The 16309-nt window shown below is 33.0% G+C and overlaps 1 protein-coding gene across 1 annotated transcript in view; it reads left to right on the top strand.

Moving 5' to 3' along the window:
• The window catches only part of LOC114327237 (vesicle-fusing ATPase 1-like), a 55702-nt gene extending 41440 nt beyond the window's left edge, over positions 1-14262 (top strand). The window contains exons 14-15 of the mRNA XM_028275782.2: positions 1850-2008; positions 2185-14262. Of these exons, the coding sequence (XP_028131583.1) occupies positions 1850-2008; positions 2185-2317 (292 nt within the window). The 3' untranslated portion in view covers positions 2318-14262. The remainder of the gene's footprint in view (positions 1-1849; positions 2009-2184) is intronic.
• The last annotated feature ends 2047 nt before the right edge of the window (positions 14263-16309 follow it).

Below are 16309 nucleotides of genomic sequence, written 5' to 3'. Positions count from 1 at the left end.
CGTACGTAGAGGGGATATTTAAAAGTTCGTGAGCGCCAGTAGTGACAAGTCAGTGAACTTTTTCTGAAAATGGGACATAAATGTCAAAGTGATTAATTTAAGACATTGAAATTAAAAACATTAATAGGAAAAAATATTAGTTGGTCAAAGTTGGTTTTACCTTAAAAATATACTTACGTTTTAAATACTGAATTTAAGTTTTTTTAATATTTCGTAATATGTAATTATAAATTAATACATTAATCTAAGCTCCATCTACACGATAATTGTGAAAGTATCCGAAGTAAGAAACTAATATTTCATCAATAGAACGTCAAAATGATTAGCAAAATCTTAAAAAAATCCATTACAATTTAATTACTTTTTTGCGTTGTAAATATTGCGCGATAAAAATTAAATAATAAATTTAAAAATTTCCGGCGAAAGTTGCATTAGTAATCCGCTAGTTAGCGATACCAGCGAAGCTCAGAGCGTATATAGGGCTTTTCATCGATTGTCATTTGTTTCTAGCTTCTGTCATGTGTCGTCTAATATTAATATATCTACGTCATACGATATTGGTATATACGTATGATACGTATACAATGATACAAACCAAAGACGTATGACGTAGATATATTAATATTAGATGACACATGACAGAAGCTCGAATCAAATGACTGTGAATGAAAAGCCCTATTGAAAAGAGATAGGTACAAAAAAGACGCTTAGGAATGTTTTCAAATTTTAAGTACATTGTGACGTTTCTGGTTTGTTTACTTGTGTGGCTGTCAGTCTGTTGAATTTTTTTATGTTTTTTGTCGAATTTTTGCATTTTGAAGTTTTTTATTTTACACAAACAGTTTTTTTCACAACTAATTTTATATTGTAGTTTTAAATTTTATGCTAAGTGTATTTTATTTTGTTAAGGAAGTTTTGTTAAGTGACAATTAAGGAATAAAAATATAAGGTTGTGTTAATTTTCCGCCAAAGTGTATGAAATGATAAAAAGAAAATATGTTATTGAATTTTTTTATAAATTGTTTATTAGTCTATTAATCACTAATGATATTAATAGAATTTTTTAAGCTACTTCAAATGTAGCTGTAATTCTGCACCAAAATTTTAAAGCAAAACTTAGATTTGACATTTTATTTATTTGATAACGTCAAATTTTAACCCGTGATCGGAGCAGTACCTACTTACTGTCACTTGCTGTTGCGTTTAGTAAATTTCCGACTTATTTCGTATGCTTTAAATAATGACGCACGAGTAAATAACCATGGACTCAAGTGTAAGTAATTACGAACATCAACGTTAAAATTTGGAGATGCGCCATCGTGAAACCAAATGTCATTGAAATTTAAATCAACAACATTCCATACTGCGGCAATTACTTTATTTTGTAAAATAAAGACGGTACTGTAATTGAATTGTATTTTAATTGAATTGAACAGTTTTAACGAAGGATAACAGTCGTAAAGGTCTTTTCTATCTAAAGCGAGCAGATACTATGGCACTATGGGTTTTCGATTTTTAATCATAGAAGTTTCCTGAATGTAAGCTTTCGTATTGTTTTTTTACATTGTTGATATAGTATTTTTTAGATATTAGTCATTATTTAGATATTATAGTCAGAGAACGAAATAATTGTCAGAGATTCATTTCGAAGTTCGTGGATCATTACGGAATTCGAGGAGAAAGAGGAGTAATTTCAGTGGCGTGTAAAATTATACTATAATTTTACGTGGATAATTCTGTAATTTTATAATTATACTATTATTTTAGTAAGCGATAAGTAACATTTCATGCAACAATTCACTGCTAACTAATTCGTTCTTTGAGTATAGTCATTATTACACATTTTCAGACAAGTATTGGAAGAAATGGAGATGCTGTCAGCTTTCACCGCAGTATTACATGTACCAAACTTATCAAAAGCGGAGCATTTATTAAATGTATTAGAAGCTTCCGATGTTTTCTCAAATCAAGAACTGAAGCAGATAACTCATCAAGTTCATGGAAAACGGTATGTAAAAATATCTTAAAAAAACGTTAACTAGTTTTATGGCTATTTGAAATTTTGATGTGGACTTGAAATATTTCTGTATTGTTTTCCCATTTTCAAACCATTGCTCACTATTAGCTTTAAAAACCAAACTTTCGCAGATTTCATACATTTCTTTATTTTGAACCTTTCTTTAGGATATTCATCGGTGTCAAGAAACTCCTGGCATTGATCGACATGGCTAGACAGACAGACGAAAGAATCCGTGTTATCAAGTTCATATCGAAGCTCGAAGAAGATGGCGCCTTAGAAGACCCTGGAATGGCATAGGATGAGTTGTTAGAAACATTCCAAGAATAAACAAAGACGTGATAGCTAATTTTAACAATTTCCAAATGAAGGTATTATTTGTATCTTCTATTATTAATTTAAGTTGCTCGAAACTTCGAGAGTAGAGTCCAAATGTTGATTTTTTTTATTTAAATATAAAACAATTAAATGAGATCGTTTTTAGTCTACAAAAATGACGCTTACATTATTAACCAGTGATACCCGAAGCCATATTTTGGTCTCAAGCATCGAGATTTTTCAGAGACCATTCGAAATTATTTGTTCTATTGATCTATTCTATTTATTCCTGTATATGCACGCTCTTTCTCTTCTGCGCATATTCAAAGTATTAATATGCACTATGCTAACGTCTTTTTGGCCTGCAAGAGATAAATGAATTAAATATAAATAAACTGTATACTGTGGGTTACCTCCCACTTTGAGTTGACAAATGAAAGATTTCAGCAATGAAAAAAAGGACCTGACAATTATTGTGAAGAATAAGATTTTACACATAGCCAAAGAAGACAATACGAAACAAATGACAGATAAAAAAAAAGAAGGTTGAAGGAAAAAGAATTCAGAGATGTCGCCGCCATCTTTGTAGGCGTGTCTTGTGATGTCAGAATGGACTGGTGGATTCTGACATAATTATTTATGTAATATTCTTCTTTCATTCATTCTGAAGCATGAAGCAAATATTTGCGAACAGAAAAGCGCTTACACGACTGGGCAACATTGTCGATCATTCAGCTCATTGTTTTGCTTAAATACCCTTTGTAAATTTGCAAGTCAAGATGTAAGTGTCTCAAGGACACTCTTGAGAGCTTTTAGCACTGCTGAACAAATAATGTATATATTCGCGTGTCTTTGACCTGTTCAGCCTAAATACAGGAGCTTATACCTATTTTATTCGCTCCTAGGTATGTATCGTCATTGTACGACTAAAAATGAACTGAATTTATGCGTTTTAAGACGGTATTTTCACTAGTCCTCTTCACACAACCCGTAAAATCGGTCGCGAATGTAGCAATATCTAGTAAAACAATTAGTCAATTGCACACTTAGTAGAAGTGTTCAGAATGTAGTTGGTTAACTAATATTCTTTTTTAGAACATCTAAGCTTTTTGGAGTGTGATGATCATTGAACTTCGAAACTTCTGAAGTACCGATTTGAGATTATATAAAAACAGAATGTCATTGTAAATTGCAATTTTATATATCTCCTAAGTTTGTTTATACATAATAGTAAAAGTATAATATAGTGCTTCTCAGAGTCTTTTTTCAGTGCGATACAAGTGACAGAAAAAAAAGGTACGTCCGTGATACATACACATTTATAACATTCATTCTAGTTGTTGATAGGTGGCGCATTAATCAGAAAACAAAATGATTTAGGTATTTACCCATTATTTACCTATTACATATGAATACGACTATAATTTAAAGTTCTTCTCAGTCTTTCAGTGTGTCATTATTGACGTAATATATGATTTTAAGAATGTAGAGAATCATAGCATGACATTTTAGTTAAATCTGACAGTTGTCAGAATCGTAATCCTAATTTGGTATAAAAACAAATCAATTGTATTTATTTCATTTATAAAAAGGTATGTTCTTTGAATTGTATAGTCTTATAAATTGTACAGATTATAGTCGTAGAGATAATACATAAATCATTTTTTGTTCGATTATAGCGCCATCTATTAACAACTAGAATAAATGTTATAAATGACTTTAATCACGGACGTACCTTTTTTTCTGTCACTTCCAACTTAATGTGTTAGAAAGAAATAAAAAAACTGTGACGCACTGAAAGATGACTCTGAGAAGGAGTATATACTAATAATATTGTTACTATCCTTTTGAATTTTTTCCTCAGCTCAAATCAATTTTCACTAGCTCAAAAATTGATCTGTTTTCTTTCCACTGTCAGTTCTATCGTCGCAATAATTTCAAACTGACTATGTCGTAGAACCGTTGCACTTTAAGAGGCATTTTCAGTTTTGAAGATCTGAAAAAATCGCAGTGTCATAATGCTGGGACACGATAGCCTGATGTACGGGGACCTAATATTGATCGATTTTCTACCTCTGATACTGTATTCGTCGCATTCGTTTAAATCTATATTCAATATCTTCGAAACATTGCACTTATATCAACAATTTTCAGTTGTGGAATCCCGAAAAAGTCGCACGCTGCTATACGATAACCTGTCAAAAACTGTTACACAATGAACAACTGTTACAAACTGTTAAAAAGTTACAATGAATGTGCTGACGCGTTATTGGGATGAAGACAACTAAAACTATAACGGGGAGTGAGACAAGGAGACACCATTTCTCTCAAACTATTCATCCTTGCGATAGAAGACATTTTTAAGAAATTAGAATGCAATAGCAAGGGTATAAACATCGACGGATCATACTTAAACAATTTGAGATTTGCAGATGACATCATTTTAATAGCAGACAATATCCAAGAACGAAACAAAATGTTACAACCATTAAATGAAATTTTCGGAGCGATAGGCTTAAAAATGAACTATAGTAAATCAAAAATAATGAGTCAGGACCAGACAAATATAACAATACAAAAACGTACCATAGAAATGTTGAACATTATCTATATTTGGGCCATGTCATCAAACTGGAAAAACCAAATCAAAACGCTGAAATTAAAAGTTTACAAATGGGAGTTCACAAATTTACTCTTTCAGTAAATTAGCATATATCTTGAAAACGCCGCCATTCCTATAAACTTAAAAAAAAAGATGTATAACACAAGAAAATCTGCTAAAAACCTAGAAACAACGCAAAAAGCAAAGGAACGAAACAGGTTTGGAATGATACTGAGAGGCAAAATTAGAAACACCGAGATAGACTGAGAACAAAGATCACGGATATTGTGGAAGAAATTACAAAAATGAAATGGCCCTGGGCCGGTCACATAGCCAGATATGATGATAACAGGTGGACACAGAGAATTCTAGAAAAGAGACCAAGGAGGCCGAGATGGACGAAAAGAAGCATGGGAAGACTTCAAAAGAGATGGGTAGCTGACATAAGGCTATATTTAACAAACGAGGAAATAGTGAAGATGAAATACAACATAGGATCAATAAAGGTAGAAGCATCACTAGATCCGTCAATTCAATTTTATGGGACAAAGATATCAGGAAGGAAACAAAGAGAAGAATATATGAAGGTATAATGAAGAGCGCTAGAATCTACGGTGCAGAAGTTTGGGACATAAGTGCAAGAAATAAAAAAAAACTACTTAGTACAGAAATGGACTTTTTGAGGAGAGGTTGTCAAGTTTCGAGATTAGAACATGAAACAATTAGAGAACGTATGAAGGTGGAAAAAACTATAATAGACGATATTGAAAATAGACAGCTGACATGGTACGGTCACGTTAAAGAATGAATGCGACTCGCTGGCCGAGAAAAATATTAGAGTGGGTCCCACCGGAGAGAAGAAAAAGAGGACGACCACGGAGAAGCTGGAGGGACAATATTCAGGAGGCAATGGATTCGAGGCAATTAGATGAAGATATGTGTTACGATAGAAAAAATTGGAAGCTGGGTATGGAGAGGCGGCGACAGCCTTAGAAATCCATTATATATAGACATAAAGCAGTGGCCCTCAAACAGTTGATTAGATTGGCGCAAGATAGGGAAAGCTGGAAGAAATTGGGAGAGATCTACATTCAGAAGTGGAAGGAAAATGGTTGACGAAGAAGAAGACGTCACGGAATCTTTAGAACTTAATGTAAAATTATTTGTTAATTTCCTGTCTCTTGGACCGTATTCATGATGCACAAACACCTTTAACTGCAAACCCACGACTCGTCACAGGTCTTTTAAAAGTCACAGGTTACATCTTCTTAAGCTATTTTCATCATAAACGATGATTTCCAAATTGTCCAGAACGTTCGGAGTCATAGGCGTAACTAGGGGGGGTTTGGGAGTTATAACCCTATACGCTAAACACCATTACTATTTCATACCCTCCAGACACCATCAAGTAGTTGTAACCCCCCCCCCCTTAGGGTCATCATGGCTACACCTCTGTTCGGAGTGAGGTTGGCACTTTTTGTAAATTCTCGTAAATCAAAAGACTAAGTTTTCAATCTAATGGCATATAAAACAACATAATGTTACTCTACATCCCACCAGACTGAAAACAATGGGAGCCTTCTCTGGTTACACCTCCGAGGCTTCTACAATTTGCAAGCCATAATGGATGCTGAGATTAAGGAAGATGAGGGAATTTTACAATTTATAATTCACCAGAAGGGAACTATTCTCGTTTGAAATTTACCACGCTGAGCAGATGGGACGTGAATTATAAATTGTAAAATTCCCTCATCTTCCTTAGTCTCAGCATCCGATATGACTTGCAAATTGTAGAAGACTCGGAGGTGTAACCAGAGAAGGCTCCCATTGTTTTCAGTCTGGTAGGATGTAGAGTAACATTATGTTGTTTTATATGCCATTAGATTGAAAAGTTAGTCTTTTGCTAGCATAGCTCCGTTTCGTTCGTTGCAATCCGCGACTGCACGTCGTGGTTTGTTTTTTTTTGCATCAGAGAGAGCAGCATATGTGCCTCCTGATGAGAGACTAATAAGTTTCGAAACCGGTAGAGGTGCTTGCTGCTCTCTCTGATTGTACTAGAATATGATGCGGCTGTATTTTCGTTTTGTAACGAAATTGAAAATGGTTATTCATTTTTGATCTCGTAAATCAATTTTCCATCATTTTTGAGCTCCAATTGATATCGCTAGAAAATCTTCAGTGGCATTGCAAACATGAGTATCCTAACAATATACTAGGGAGATAATATACATATAACATTATGTTGAGCCTAGAATCATACTTATTTTTCACAAGGAGTGATACAAATGTGAAATTAGTGGTATACGCATTAGTATCACGCTCAAATTAATTTTTCAGGCAACTGAAAATCTTTCATTACATTTTCTAGATTCTCTAGAACTCATTCGCAATATGTAAGCAATCTCTAATTGGTTACTAATTTATTTAGTGTACATGTATTATCAAATCGCTGAAGTTCAAGGAACGCACCACAATTCCAGAAAGTTTGTATTTATTTGTATTTATTTAATTTATCGTATATCTCGTCTTGTATGAAATTTTGGTGTAAACACGTAAGTAATCTGTAAAGGATAAATGTGCAAGAAGTTCCAATAGGAATTGAAAAAGTTTTGTGCCACAAATGTTTTCATATCTAAGCGTAAAGGTACTTTCGAAAGTTTCAAAACAGTAACAAAATCTTTCAAATCTATATTTTTAAACACGGAATCTCATGGAATGTGGCGTGGCACTCTTCGCCAGTTCACGTCGGCAAATAGAAATAAAAATAGATAATAGTGAAATGAAAAGAGTACACGTTTGGTGGCCCACTTAACTCTGAAGTTAATAAGTATTAACTTTTTGATACATTCGGTCGGAACATTTCGATGGAACGTGTTCACTCGAGTATCGAGGGAACCAGTGTTGGCGGTAGAAATTTTAGTAAGTTGGTCAATTCATACAATGATAAATATTCCAACACAACGTAGTTAGACTACTCCATAGTAAAATTACCACGGCACTGACCGCACCAATCTCTAGCTGAGTTGGAAAGGTTTGTATTTCTAGATTTCCTTTGAACCGCGCCCTTTTACCGACAAACGATGGGAGACTTCGCGTCGATCCAGGCCGGCCATAAATAGAGGGTTTGGTCCTAACCCAAGATACTGACAAATTTTGAGGGAAATAACGCTATTTCACGTTGCGTTGATTCCCGTCTTTAGCTTTTATCTTTTTCTATTACATATTTTCTAGTTCTCTTGGCGTGCCATGCCACGTTCCGTTGGATCCCAGCTTAAGTGATTCACTGACTCGGTAGTATATTAACGGTATTTACCTGGTTATTTACCCGTTATTATCCAGTTGTATCTGTATAAAAATCCAGTGGTATAATGGATACCATATCATATATAATTATAATTGTCAGTAATAATGACTGATAATAATTTGTATTGGAATATCTTGCGGGTTATTAGAGTGAGTCATAAACTTAAGCCATTGAATGTCCCTATAAAATTTAATCAATGCTTGATTTGTTTCTGTTTGCTTAATCGGGAATCACATTAATATTTTTTTTGATTGCCGATAAAAATGTTAATCAGCAACTAAAATTTTTTAGTATCTAATAATATTCTTACAACGAATTCCCAACAATAAACAAAGGCGCATGAGGCAAATTATCTTCGATGTTACACTATAAAATCGATATGTTACGGGTACAGTTAGGTAAACGGGTAATCCTAGGATTACCCGGGTAAAATACGAAGTACCCGCGAGGTATCGGTAATATCCGGTAGTATGTCTGAAATATAATTTAAATAGTTCAAATTTCGGGTTTTACTCGGGTAAAACACATTCTACCTGCTGCCTCGTGGTTAAATGCTTAATTGGGTATACTAGTAATGACAAAGCCGTAACTGTTTGAAAGATATCTTAATTTAAGAAAAAATGCATTTTCCAAAGTAAGGAAAGTAAAACTATCCGCTCTGAGCTCGTAGGTAGAGGGATAATTAAAAATTCGCGAGCGCCAGTAGTGACAAGTCAATAAACTTTTACTGGAAATTTGACGTTCTGCATTAAGAGTTGCATATAATTTTTACTAAATGTCTCATTTAAAAGACCGAAAGTTCCTTAGAATAAACAAAAAGTTTCTTTTGAACGAGATATTTCAAATCACACTAAATTTTCTTTTTTTTTTTTTCACCCCTGTAAGTGATTAAAATAAACAGAAATTTTCAGGGACTTTTGACCAGAGACATGTTAACCGTAGACAAGGCATACTGAGCAAAAAAGCGTAACGCGCGGCTAGTCGATCAGTGGTCTATCTATCTCTTTTTACTAAGCGATACCGCTCATATGACGGACAGATGGCTAGACCACTCAAAATGAATATTGACCAATGGCGTCCTTGATATCGGCGTTACACCTCGCTAGAGCGGCCCATAGCTAGCCTAATCTATAAGTTATTATATCTATGCTTTTGACCCTCGAGAATAATGCAGTCTTTCATTCTGCGTTTAAATTTTTCAAATATACTTATTGGTTCTCTCAGGATTCGAAAAAAAGTAATGCATTTAAAAAGAGTTGGCCCGAAATTTTACGTTTACGCTTTTACTTAATTATTTAAGTGCAATAAATGCATAATTTAATATTTAAGAAGTATTAAACTATAATTATATTAAATTATTATAGTTTTTTGCAGAATAAATTTTTTCTGATATTATCTGTCAACATAAACTTTAAAACGATAAGCAAAATCTTAAAAATAATCATAATGAATAATAAATTTAATAAATTCTGTACTTACTGATATTAATTATCGATTACAATCCAATTACTTCTTTACGTTGTAAATATTACACGGTAAGAATTAAATAATAAGTTTGAAACAATTATTATTTGCTTTTCTCCTTTCCTCTTTAAATTTCCGGCCGAAACAGTAAGTCATCCGCTAGATGGCGATACCAGCCATACCAGCGAAACTCACAGAGGATAGGCAATACTTTTTTTTCAGCGAAATTTCCAACGAAAGTTGTACTAGTAATCCGCTAAGTAGGTGGCCATACCAGCGAAGCTCAGGGTGTATAAATACTGCAGAAATAAAAATTATAATCTATTTGTTAAGACAATACAAGCTGCCGTGGCATTTGGAGTTACAAATATTTCCAGCACCTTTACATTTGCATTTATTTTACCAAAATCTGGCGGGTACTTCGTACTTTACCCGGGCAATCCTAGGATTACCCGTTTACTTTACCCGTAATAGATACACCAATTCCAAAGAGTAACAAGTCTAAATTTTAGCGATCTGGACTTAAGTATTGGAAAGTGCTTCAATAACCAATATTTACGAGTTCCAAAGGGTAACAACTATATAATAACGTTCTGTAAAGATGTCACGCATACATTTTGTCACAACGCGGTAATTATTTTAGTTCCAAAGTGCAACAATTCGAATTGTTACCCTGTTTTCTCGTATGTAACTAATAAATTTTGACTTGTTACACTTTGGTGTATCGAAATGTAAATGTAGAGGTTTTTTATCAAGTTTAAAGAAATAGATATTAGATTTACCTACTCCCAATCAGTTTATTTTACGTTGGACGACCGATTTAGAACACTAAACTTTGCTGTTCATCGTCAGTTCTCCGGACAGGTTACTTAAATGCTAAAATTACAAATTTAAACTATTTGGATACTATCAGGTGTACTATAAATTATGCCAATATTATGTATGCATCGTTTGAAAGAGTACTTGTATAAATTATTGCCCTTACATGCCGATGCAATGAATGTAGTTACATACAGCGTATTTCAACCATGCGATGCAGTATACAAGGATAGCCCCATACAAACTTAATGAGAATTTTGCTGACAACGTTGCCACTCTTCACGGCAGCGGTCGTGAAAGGTAGTATTAGGGAGGTACTTGTAGAGGATTAGCGCTGTTAGCTATTGCGGAATACTAAAGGAGGATTTATTTATGATAATTCCCAGAATAGCAAACCCGCTTGAAATATACAACCATACTGATTCTAACGTTAGAAACGGAGTGTAGATGCATACTAAAACGCTCAATTATGCTACGATGTTGTTTGAGGGTCATCAGCTTTATTGCATATCGAAAATTGTGGAATGTTTATTGAGGAGGAAGTTAGAAAACAAACAGAAATAGAGGAAACTATTAATATAATTAATATTTTGTTGATAATGGATTAGCCACAGTTAGTTGATTGTAACGACAATTACATTTTTACTCTTACAAAACTGTCTTTTCTATTATCTTTTAGGCACTAATGTTTAGTTTCAGTTGACTTTATTTATTTTTAATAACTTAGTTCTAAACAAATGAAAAACACTGAATTTATATCTTTTATTTTACAAACTTCGATATATAATTTAGTTATTAGACTAAATCTAATACTTTATCTACATAATTACAAATTCAAAAGTAGACCGCGCCCGATACATATCAAAGTACACCGACGTATTCAAATTCACAACTGACCTACTAATTCCAAAAACCCCTATTTATACATTATTACAATGTTCCAGAATGAGAAAGATTATTACGGAAGAATTCATCTTATTCTAGAATAACAAGGCTTATTTACATAAATATCAAATAAGCATTTTCTAGAATGAAAAAGAAATATCGAGGTGTGTACCTGTTAAAAAGGTCCCCCTTTTAAAAGCATTCACAAACAAATTCAGTACAGGTCTGTTAAATTATAATAAATAGGCCAGTAGCTGAAAACAGTCCTGTGACATAATCATGTCACATTACCTAAAAAGATTTGACGGTTCGATTTCCGTTCCGTAAGTCGTTTTTAAAATAGTTATTAGAGAAAAGAAATTGTGATGAAAACAAGTAATGAAAACAATTTCCGGAGTGGAAATGGAAACGTCAAATATTTTTAGGAAAAATGTAATAATGACATTTTGTCATTTTAATTGTCATTACAATCAACTGTGGTTAATCCCATATAAACATAATATTTACTTAGACATGCCACAAGAAAACAGTTCCAGAATCTTATTAATAATATATGATTGTTTGTCGTACTGTAAGTGATGTTATATTTTTTATCAATGTTATTGTTATTTATTATAGAGATATGTTTAAAAAATGTGTGATATTTAAGTATTTATAGGAACATTCTGTTCAATTAAAGTAATGTAACCAATAAATAAATCGAAGAATGTCCAAGAAACTTTTTCTGGACTCCAGGTCCGATTAAAAAAGGGGACATTCCCGTTTCTACGGGATGTTTGATCACCCTAATTTATATAAATTTCTGATTTGGTTTTGCCAGTGTCATTAACTTAGGAAAAAATTCATTTTTGATTAGGAAATGTTTATTTTTATGTCTTAAACTTATTACGCCTGCGTCTGGTCTTTTATGTGCGTCAGATCCTGATTCGGTCTCGAATGTTGGGAATTTGTTGTGTTAATATGGTTTAGTTATTGGATCTATATTAAATTTATACATTTTTACGTAATATTTATAAATTTTTAACCAAGAAGTGTAATGATGTTTAGTTTGGTATGTTTACGGTTAGTCGGGATCATATTGTTTTGATTCTTGTTACTCAATTTGTTTACTCTTGGCTATAGCTAAAAAATGAATTTTTGTCTTAAACTTATCTAATATTTTCAGATTCAAAGTAAAGTGGTCATACCTGTGATGAATAAAAAATAAAGAAGTGTTAGTAAAAATGAAATAACTTGAGTTTCGTTTGTGTTGGAAGTTTGCAGTTAAACCAGTGGCATATGCATCCGACACAATGCGATAATGAATAAAAATAAAGCGAATGGGAAAACAAAAAATAAAATTTACTATTTTAATTGGGAAATAAGCCACAATTTAAGTTGAGATCGAAATACATTTTGTATTTCGATAACGACCTCCGGAGTGGAAGTCGAAACGTCAATAAAATCATTTTTCAACTTAAATTGCGGCTTATTTCTAAATTAGAATAGTAAATTACATAAATACCACAAATAAATAGCTTCAGAACAATATTTAAAAAATAAAACATAAATTATGGTAACTTTCTGTGGAAACTGACTCTAAACTCTCTAAAAGGAGTGGGTAATCATTCTGTGAATGTAAAGCCAAATTCGTGAGTTGTTGTATGACTTACAAGATTCTTACTCTCAAATTTGTTTCCAATGCTTAACTCTTTACTCATAGGCGAAAAAAGTGAAAATTGACCGTTTTTGACCTTAATTTGTTAATAACTAATTAAGTTCAAACAATCGACTGCAGAAAACATATAGGATCTTCTTATAGAGGTCCATACTACTCAAAACGACTGTCGTTTGCCTGGTTGGGTCAGCATCACGATAAAAATCTTAGTTCCTTGGAGGAATCAGCTATTTTACGAGTGCAATTAATACTGGTGCAGCCATTTTCTAAAAATAAGTAAATCCAGAAAGTGAGAAAATTTTAAACTTTAGAGAAGAATTTAAAACGCCGCAAAATATTTAAAATAAAAGATTTGTCAAGACTAACAGGCTCAACCAAATAAATGATCACTATTAACCAAAGTCACAGCGACATGCAATACACGGTATTGGGACCGTGCAAGTTCGGCAAAGCGACCTCTATTTCTACGCTCTGTACTTTTATTCGCACTTTTAATTATATTGGCCAATTATATTAGTCCTGGTTGCTGGATAATTGTCAAGGCCATAGTCCAAAAAAATAATAAGAAAAAATAAGATGCAGGTTATGTTTAGCAAACGTAAACAATTGTATGTAGTAAATAAAATTAGTTATTAAAATGCAGTACTGCAAGCAAAATACAATTAATTAAATTTACCTTTATATAATAATTGCATATCGTATCAATATTGTGGAGCAATATATAATTTTTCTGCGTCAATGACAGAAGGTATGAAATATACGTCAATTTGACAATTTCAATTGACAATATGAATTATTTAAGATAGTTGCAATATTTCTCCGCGACTCGCGCACGGTCGTTTCTCGTTTCCCTTCCAAGTACTTGCACACCGCGAATATTGGTTTGAGATATTCTCAAATTCTCGGTATATTGAAAAATTAATATAAAAAATTCTAACTGTGCATCATAGATATGATGTCTCAATTCATTAAACTTTTTTGTTGGAGTATCACAGAAAAATATTGTTATTAGGTATTTAAAAGATCCCGACATTATGTCTAATATTTCAACAAACAAACCATTTGTAAGTTTTTTGTATATAATTTGTATATTTTTTGTATTAAATGTGTACAGTGTTAAAGCTTGAAAATACATATTAATTGTTGATGAGAGTATTGTATTTAGAAATACTATTAGTAAACTATTTAAATCACAATCGCATTTTTCATTTCCGCTCCATCCTGAATTCTACTGAAACCAAAACGCCTCTGTCAGAACCGAAATGGGTGATACTGAAACCATAAACATCCAAAGAGGAGTTAGACAAGGTTGTATACTATCACCATTATTATTTAACTTGTACTCAGAGGAAATCTTTGCACGAGCTTTAGATGAAGCATAAGAAGGAATAAAAGGCAATGGAAAAATCACGAACAACATCAGGTACAGTACTGATGATACAGTACTGATTGCTGGCAGTGAAAAAGAACTACAAATTCTTTTGGCCACAGTAGTGCGAGAAGGAGAACTATATGGCCTTAAGGTGAATGTAAAAAAACTAAAACATTGGTGATTTCAAAAAACCACACACCAGTTATAAACATACTAGTCAACAACAATCTCGTTGAACAAGTAAGTACCTAGAATGTTGGATACATGAAACCTTAAACCAAGAACAAGAGGTTAAATTTAGAATAAAACAGGCAAGAAACACCTTCTTAAAGATGCAACAGTTACTCACTACCCATAATCTTGATTTGTCCCTACGATACCGCATGATAAAGTGTTATGTATATATGTTACAGTTCAAGTTGATTCTCGGTTAGAGTTGACTCCAACTAGTTGGAGTCGACTCCAACTGAAACGATCAGTAAAAGTTGATTTTAAAAATTTAAATCAACTTTTACTAGTTGGAGTTGACTCTTCCTGGATCGATTCAGTAAATGTTGATTATACGAGAATCTCAAGTGCATTTTTGATGAGTGTGCGTTTCTTTGTTTTGACCGTTTCAACTACTTATTAGTATAGTCTGTAACGTCGCCCCCGTTAGGTAAATTATTCTGATTCGATTTTTTGCACAAACTTACTCAAAGAAATACATCCGTATAACAATCCCTATAACAAATACATAGGGTGTCACGCGGTACCGCGGTCGAAAAATTGTTTAACCAATTTCAGTAAAGTCAGTCAGTAAAGTGACTCTTTATCGAACGAGTCTGATATTACGAGCAGCGGAGCAGACGCGTTCGATAAAGAGTATTGAGGTGGTGCGTACAAAATTGTATCGTCAATAATAAAAACCATTAACACTTACTTACAACTTTGAGGAATTTTTTTAAATTTTAGACGAAATAAAAAATTCGAATGACAGATGACTTTTGCATGATGGCCGGTTTTGATGTTTAATCGATAGTTATCAATATGTATACCTACCTAATTACTAAATCTGTAAAGTTTTGATTTATTTTGTATGAATATAATTGCGAAACACTACAGAATTTTACTTTTTGACATAAATTTTATTAATAATAAGATAAATTTTGTACAATATTTTTAATAATTAAAGTAAATAAATTTTAATTTCACTCAAATAAATAATCGATTGATGCCATTGACCACTTACATTCAATCTCGGTTAATTTGATTAATTATCGCGGCAGGTAAAGTAACATTCTTCTTTCAATACAACAAAGTGAGGGCAAATGAGTACAATACTGCCGAAAATGAGGGCAAATGAGTACAATAATGAATGATTTTAGTGACTTTTGGCGATAAAAAATTATTTTAAACAAATTCGCAAAAATCAATTTTTTCACTTCGTACAAATTTTTTTTTTTTTTTTATCCTTTGGGCCTTTTTTTCTCTAAAATTGACTGTTGTCGAGTTATTAGCGACTTAAAATTTGAAAAACGCCAAAATAACCATTTTCAAGGTTTAATAACTCGGTTAAAGATAATTATTGTGAAAGTCGAGCGAGCGGCCGTAGAGTAACGGCATAATCGCTGGCCTCATACGCCAGTGCACGTGGGTTCGAGCCCTGCTAAAGACAAACCATTTTCATTTCCAATAATGACACGAGCCGTCTCACCGTGCCTCGGAGAGCACGTTAAGCCGTCGGTCCCCCTGGGCTAGTGTACATCGACACTAGTTACTTGAAACAGGGTTAAAGATGTAATTGGCGCCGGAACTGCCCGAAAGGCAAAAATGGCATACGATATTATATATTATGAAAGTCAGAAACTAAAAAAAATCAAAGATTAAAG

The sequence above is a fragment of the Diabrotica virgifera genome, chromosome 4 (genome assembly GCF_917563875.1).
Source record: "Diabrotica virgifera virgifera chromosome 4, PGI_DIABVI_V3a".
NCBI classification, from domain to species: domain Eukaryota; kingdom Metazoa; phylum Arthropoda; class Insecta; order Coleoptera; family Chrysomelidae; genus Diabrotica; species Diabrotica virgifera.
The sequence above is the reverse complement of the archived record's forward strand: the minus strand, read 5'-3'. Positions and strand labels throughout refer to the sequence as shown.